At 41.7% G+C, this 7,186-nt stretch overlaps 1 protein-coding gene across 1 annotated transcript; it reads right to left on the reverse strand.

Moving 5' to 3' along the window:
* Positions 1 to 617: 617 nt before the first annotated feature.
* LOC126383899 (uncharacterized) lies at positions 618 to 4,311 on the reverse strand. Its single transcript, XM_050034647.1, has 2 exons — positions 4,194 to 4,311; positions 618 to 2,012 (listed from the first exon to the last, which is right to left on the reverse strand). Exons 1-2 carry the CDS (start codon positions 4,206 to 4,208, stop codon positions 903 to 905), a joined length of 1,125 nt encoding a protein of 374 aa, XP_049890604.1. The 5' UTR covers positions 4,209 to 4,311; the 3' UTR covers positions 618 to 902.
* Between the last annotated feature and the right edge of the window lie 2,875 nt (positions 4,312 to 7,186).

Genomic DNA, 7,186 nt, shown 5'->3' on the forward strand with positions numbered 1-7,186 from the left:
GGCGTGAAAATCTGTTGTTATACTGGGTTATATGTATATCATGAATACGTGTACATCATAGTTTTGATTAATATATGCGGGATTCAACTGATAAAAGTAAGGATGTTCACTGACTGCTGGTCAATCAGTGTCTTATCCGTTAAATAACTTACTTTTTCGTCTGAGTACTTTCCGTGCTGTTTCATTATCTCGCATCATCTATAGTGATTTAACTCTCCCTGTGATGTGCCAGGAGCCTTGCTTTGTGCCGTGCCCGCTCCACCTAATTGAATCGGCGCATACTTGATCTGGGGAATTGCTTTTGGAAATGGGACAATCCATAACTTAGAACGAACTGGCATACACTTTTATGAAATGTTGCTCATTTATTTATTTATTTTCTATTTTGGGAGCACAAAGAGAGCCAACCAGACCATTAATGAACTTGAGATTGGTCTGGCTTTGTGCCAGCAGTATGTTAGTGAAACACACCTCTGCTACGCTGCTGTTTCCCTCAGAGAGTTGTGGACAATGCACTCTTTGAGCCATTTCATTTAATAATCTAGTGCAAGTACTTTATCTCAACATAACAGACTGAACTTTTTCAATGAAACTCTTGAGAGTAAGGTTCTAAAATAAACTTTATTTGCTCACGTTGTCAAAGTGTGTAAAAGCAGTTTTTAATGGCACAGCTTTAGAAAGCAAAGCACATTCTGATTCCTATGTGTTTTTTCACCTGCTAAGTAAATTACATTATTTAGTTCATGTATTCGTCACATCACTGGTTAGCTGACTTTAAATCAGCTTCCAAACTGAGATTTAAGCCTGTTTCTGCTGGGCCTCCTCATGACACAAGTGCATCTCTCAAAGATTGACATTATTTCACAAAGTCCCAAACTGCACAAGTGAAAGATCAAATTTAATTACAGTTGGAGACGCTCCAGAAGTATTGCATTGTTATGCTCTGTGATCAAGGGTTTTTTCCTCTTTAATCTCCAGTTAGAAGCACTTGGCTTCACACCGTTGAGTGCATGTTCACCGCTGCCACCTTCAGCTGCCTGTCGATTCAGAGTGCATCTTGTAGATTGCTGACTGCAATCCTCTTGATGGCTTTTCCTGACACTTCCACGCTCCCAGGAGGCTGCAGGAGGCTCTTTGAAGCCTTTTCCAGCATGCGGCAGGACTCTCGAAGCCCTCTCTGCTCGCTGCCCTTTGCCTTGTCCACCTTGGGCCAGCTTGCCTTTATCTGCAGATAATCCCCCTGTTGACGTGTCCGAATTGCAGTGATCCTCTTCTAGGCATTGTGCTTTCCTCAGCCTCAGCCGCCTCCTCCCTGCCTCTTGCTGGAGGGTGCTGGGGTTTTGGCGTGCCACCACTGCACCACGTGCGGCCTGAGCTTTAAGTTGGGGATAAAGTAAAGGAGGAGCAGGCTTGCTGCGCAGAGGAGCTGGGGTACCTCGACAAACCACATCCTCCAGATGCCTGTCTCCATTCTGCTCTGTGTTGATGGAGCGTGTCAGCTGGGGCCTGGAAGATGTGTTTTGCTGTTGGGCTTTTAGTGGCTCAGTGGAAGCAGAAGGACACACTGCAGCTTTTACCGGTCTCTGTCTCACACAGGATTTCACCTTCCTTGTAGGGGGCTCATTCACCATCACATCCAGCTTACAGGAAGCAGGTTTGACTTCCTGCTGGATAAGCTTAAGTTTTTGCTTCTGAGCTTCCTTCACCTCCTCTGGCAGCTGTAGTGGGGCCAGCTTCAGAGGGCGCCTGACTTTCTGATTCTCGGCCTCCCTCTCCGAGTCAGGCCTGGGTGACTTCAGCAGCAACAAGTCCAACTGTGCTGTGCCCTCCTGGGTCGGCGAGCAGGCCGTAAACTGACCCACTGCCTCCTTTCCGTGTGTCGCTGACAGATGGAGGCCAGGTGTTTTGGAATTGCGGCCATTTTTAGCTGCCAGTTTGAGGTTTTGACCATTCAGATGCAACATGGTATTTTTAACTTGGATGGTCAACATTTCTTCTCGCTGGGGAGCCCCCTGAACAAAAGACATATCAGTATCACTGAAATGATCATGTGGGCTCTGTTTGTGCCTGCTTTTTTGTTACCTCAATACTGGAAAGCATAAAAGTACTTATCCAAAGTAACAAGTGTAGTAGTCTTAGGAAGATGACCACCACTTTCTTACAAAGCATATTTTATATAGGGTTACAGTGCTGGGTAATGACATGTCCTTTAGCTAAAATGCAGACTTAGACTATTTTTAAAATAAGAAAGTTATCAGTGAAGGGTCATAGGTTTGCAAATACAGTTTGCAGTTATTGTTAAATTTATTTTAGACCAAATGCTTTGTGGCTCTTTCTAAAACAGTGGTTCTCAACATACAAATTCTCATGAGATTGTTGGGTCATAGGACGATTGCCCAAGTAGGTAATAAGAAAAGTCTAAGTTTTCAGCCTGGTCTCACTCCCATGGGCAACAAAAATCACTGCTTTGGGAGTGGCCCTTAGCGTCAGATGTGGACGCATAGCCTTTAGCATCTGTATGAGATGCACCAGGCTTTCAGCAAACTTTAATGTCAATGTGATCTCAACCTTACACGTCATATTTTGACTCTTGAGCAGAACCTCTCAGCATCACTATAATGACGGCAGAGGCAGACTTTTGCATTGTATTTTGATACAAGGGGTCAGTCATTAGGTTTAGGCAACAAAACTACATTAGTCATGTAGTTTACTCACATGACTAATGACTGATTAATGACTGACTAACAACTGACATGATACCATAACTGTTGACTTTTAGTCCCACACAGGACCAAAAACCGGTCTCCTGGATCAAAGTCCTGTGCTTGTCAGACCCATCTACCCACCACCTGCCCTAAGCGAGAGTGTCCGCTGCTCTAAATGTCTAAAAATGATGCCCATGGGTTTATATTGTCAGCTTGGTTTCACCCCAAGGGCTTTCAGAAATGTTGCAGTGGCCCTCAGCGTCACATTTTGAAGCACAATGCCCACTTGAGCATCTGAAAGTGATGCTAAAGACGCTCTTAAGTGGATGGGTCCAATAAGCACAGGACTTTGACCCAGGAGACCGTAGTTTGTTTGAACTAAAAGTCAACAGTGAATTATTTTGTCACGCCACTGGTTAGTCTCTTGTTAGCCATCATTTATCAGTCATTAGTCACATCAGTCTTTAATCAAGTATGTCAACCATGATATTTTCATATCCCTAACCAAGTTTTGTTGTCTAAACCTAACAGCTTCCCCCGTCAAGATACAAGACAAAAGGTTGCTCCCAGGGTCTTTATAGTAAGGCCAGGGGCTTCGGTCTAAGCGTCAAAATATGATGAGTAGGGATAAGATCAAGTTGAAGTTTTTATTTTATTATCTCTATTTTACGAAGTTTTCCACAAACTTTTTTCTCCTACTATAGTTTTACCACGTAGGGCCTACAAATGACTAGAAATTACTCTTCAGTTCAGCTGCTCACAACTAAATATGTGCAGCCTGTGGCGAGATAGAAGGAGATATTACTTTAGATTACAGGGTCATAAGCAAAGAAATTTGAGAACCAGTGTTTTGGAGGGTAAATAAGTGGTTGAACAGTCCATTGGAGAGCTGCTTGTGATGAATTAAAGAACTAGCTAAAAAGACAAGTTATGCTGGACACAGGCGAAAGGCAAAGTGCCCTTGACTTTTGCTTATTACTGTTTTAAAAAGCATTTGCAATCAATTTATTAACCATTACTTAAGCCATTAGTTACAACATAAACCAATTATAGAGTAATCCTTGTTAGGCAGTGAAACCAAAACATCATTGGGACTGAGAATGCTATTACATTTCCACATGCATCTTCACTTTCTGTAATGCCAAACTAAAGATTCCTTAACATGTAATAGTAACCAGCAACACCCAAAGTTCTCTTACCTCTGACAGGAGTTAAGAATACAGCTAGTAAGTATTTACTATTAGAAAAATAGAGAGGTTAAAGACGCATTTTGTGGATTGCCCTATCAAAATGAAGCATTGCAAGCACAGTGAATATTTGGTTGCAGTGTCTCAATGAAGCAGTTCATAAGTTCTGTACACACTGTACAATGACAACTATGTTCCTTCACTTTCTCTACATGTCACTCAAACTAACACCAGCTTTGTCTGTTAATGACACACCATCTGAAAGTAGATAAGTGTTTGTTAGTGATATGCAGATACTCACAGGTTTGGCAAACATCTCCTGCTTGAATTTGTTTTATTTCTTTAGGAGTTGAATTGCTTCTTGCAGAGCAGAAAAACAATCTTGTTGTTGTCTCTGTGTTTGTTTGGTCATCTGAGCCAAAGGCAGTGACACTGCAGTTGGAATAGGTTTTAGCAGCCGTAATGTCATTAAGCAGATTAGGGTCACAGTAGTGATCTCTAATTATCTCCAGCTTAGCGGCAGCCAATGTGCACTCTCATGGCAAGGCCAGTTTGTTTTCAGCGTCTGCAGTTCAATTTTCTGTTGACATGCAAGGAAAGGCAAGTTGCTGCTCATGATGTTGAAGAAGTAAAATGTAGCAGGAGTTTTTGCATTTCACTCGACACTAGATGGTGCCAGAGACCTCCTTTGCATAATAGCATCAACAGTGGAGTTTTTGTGGCCTCGCCATCATTATGTGTAGAACACAGCCAGCTGTCAGGGAGCTGGTGGAGATCAGCAGAACAGAGACTCATGATAAATACTTTTAAATGGTCTTTTATGAGCCTAGCCTGCTGTCAAATTATAATATAATATAGACTGTGGGTGTATGTGAAGCTGTTTCTTCCAAACTCCAGTTGTTTCCCTTTGCATTTTAAGACATTAAAGCCTTATCAGAAAATATCTTGGATCTGTTCATAAATAATAAATATGGTATCCTATTATACTGTTTTTTTTGTTTTTTTTTTCAGTTACATATTTGCTTGTATCCCCTGAAGGCATCCCAATAAAAATTTGAGGGGTCTTCACATACTTGGGTTTCACAACAGTTATTTTTCCCTGTTAATTTCCCTCATATTTTTCTTGAATTTTCTAGAAAGAACTAGTATTACTGCCTTGTGATAGTATGTCCAGTAAGTTGCAGTTTACATTCATGTCTGTAGAGACTCATGGAGCCATGACACAGCTTTAAATATGGATGCTGCTGCAAAGAAGCACAATATTCTAAAACGTGGATGGGATGCATCAAACACATCTTCAACCTGACAGCATAGAAGATCTACACAATCAGCACAGTTTCAAGTAAACAAATGTCTCCCCTTCTGCGTCTGAGTTATGGCACTGAAAAAAAGCTGGAAAACATTATGCTGACACAGTGAAATTGACCTTCGACCTTTTGTATACTAAATTTCATGAGCTTGTTGAGATATTTTTTGTACATGTTTGTTCTAAGTAGCTTATGAATTCTTGATTTACGAACGAAAACATGTTTTGTGAGGTCACAGTGACCTTTGACCGTAAAAATTAGTTGTTGAGTTAATTGTTGAGTCCAGGTGGACGTTTGCACCTAAAGGCCCATTTATGCTCACCGTTAAATACGGATCCGGATACGGACAGAACCTTCTGTCCGTGCTCCGCGTTCATTTCATCTGTATTTCTGCACGTTTCCATAAAGCTTACGGATACGGGCCAAACGGAGCAGTACGACTGGAAACCGTGGGGGCAGTGTTGCTGTCACTACCCGATACGTAGCTCTAGTGAGACACGAAGAAGAAAGTACTAGTACTAGAGAAAAGAATTCTCCGTCCTCCAGTCGCGATGTATTTAACGGCCTCACCGACCACCGCCTCCTACAACGCTGCCTCTGTTTTTATCTTTTATGCAAGAGGTACATTATCAATATCTCCTCCACAGTCGCCATGTTTGTTTTTGAGTTTGTTGTTGTCATAAACTTTTGACTCTGGGCTGCCTCCTAGTGGATATATTGGTTAACATCCATGCCAACGTAAAGGACGCATGGAAGTATGTGGGCAGTGACGGTAACATCGTTTGAAACGGACGTATACATTTTCGTACGTAAAGGCAGCATAAATGGGGCTTAATCTGAAGAATTACTGTCAAAGAGCTGCAGAAGATTCTTAGTCATCCAGTTCATGGCAATCTTAAGTGCTATATCGTAGGCAATTTGACTTGCTTGAGTTTCTTGAAAATGTGTCACCTCTCATCCAAGACAGAGAACTGAAGAAGCCTCTTGGATGAGAGGTGACGCGTTTTCAAGAAACTCAAGCAAGTTCAGTTGCCTACGATACAGCACTTAAAATTTCCTTCAAAGTGTTCCTGAGATATAGCACTCAGGAGAATGATTTGGACAAGAGGTGACATTGACCTTTGACCACCACAATCTAATCAGTTCATCATTGAGTCCAAGCAGACATTTGGGCCAAATCTGAAACTCCCTCAAGGCGTTCTTGAGAATGGACTGACAATCCGACAACATAATGCCTCTGGCCACAGCTGTTGCCGGCGTGGAGGCATAAAACTCAACACTGAACAACTTACAACTCATGTCCACACTAAGGCCATAGTCAGTGATGACAAGAAATCTTTACATGCCAGAAATTTGGGCGCCACTGATGACATGGTAAATGCCAGGTATTTGCTCACCTGTTGACTCTGACGTCACAGGTTGTGTCTACAGGTGAAACATGCTTTAAGGTTTCAGCCCATACTGACAGTAAGGACTATAATGTGCATTGCTACAGCAGCATAGTGTTTTGTAGCCTTGTGTATACACTGCACTGATGCATATTTAATATGCTTTTTGTTTTATAAAGTAAACTGAGAAGAAGAATCCAAGTAAAAGCCTCTATATCTTATTGTCTTATTGAATCACAAGACCCAAAGGAGAAAGGAGACATATACTGTTAGTGTTACAGAAGGATTTGTAACCTTCTAATTGACTGAATGGTGGATACAGGTGTTGCAAGTCAATATCAGAGAGATGTCCCAAATATTGTCAGCATTCACTGGAGTTCAACTTTGATCAAATTCTCTTCCAAGTCCCGGCTCTGGTAATAGTTTTCAGTGTAAATATCATCAGGCAGGCCAGATAAGACAATGATGTGGTGTGTGTTGCCTGCAGGAATATCTGCAGATCTTAATCACTTCAAGACAGCAGCTTATTTTAAATTTTAGCTCCATCGCTCCCACGTCAGTCTCATTTATTATATTTAGAGGCAGACTGTCGCAGAGTT

The sequence above is a fragment of the Epinephelus moara genome, chromosome 22 (genome assembly GCF_006386435.1).
Source record: "Epinephelus moara isolate mb chromosome 22, YSFRI_EMoa_1.0, whole genome shotgun sequence".
Lineage (NCBI taxonomy): Eukaryota > Metazoa > Chordata > Actinopteri > Perciformes > Serranidae > Epinephelus > Epinephelus moara.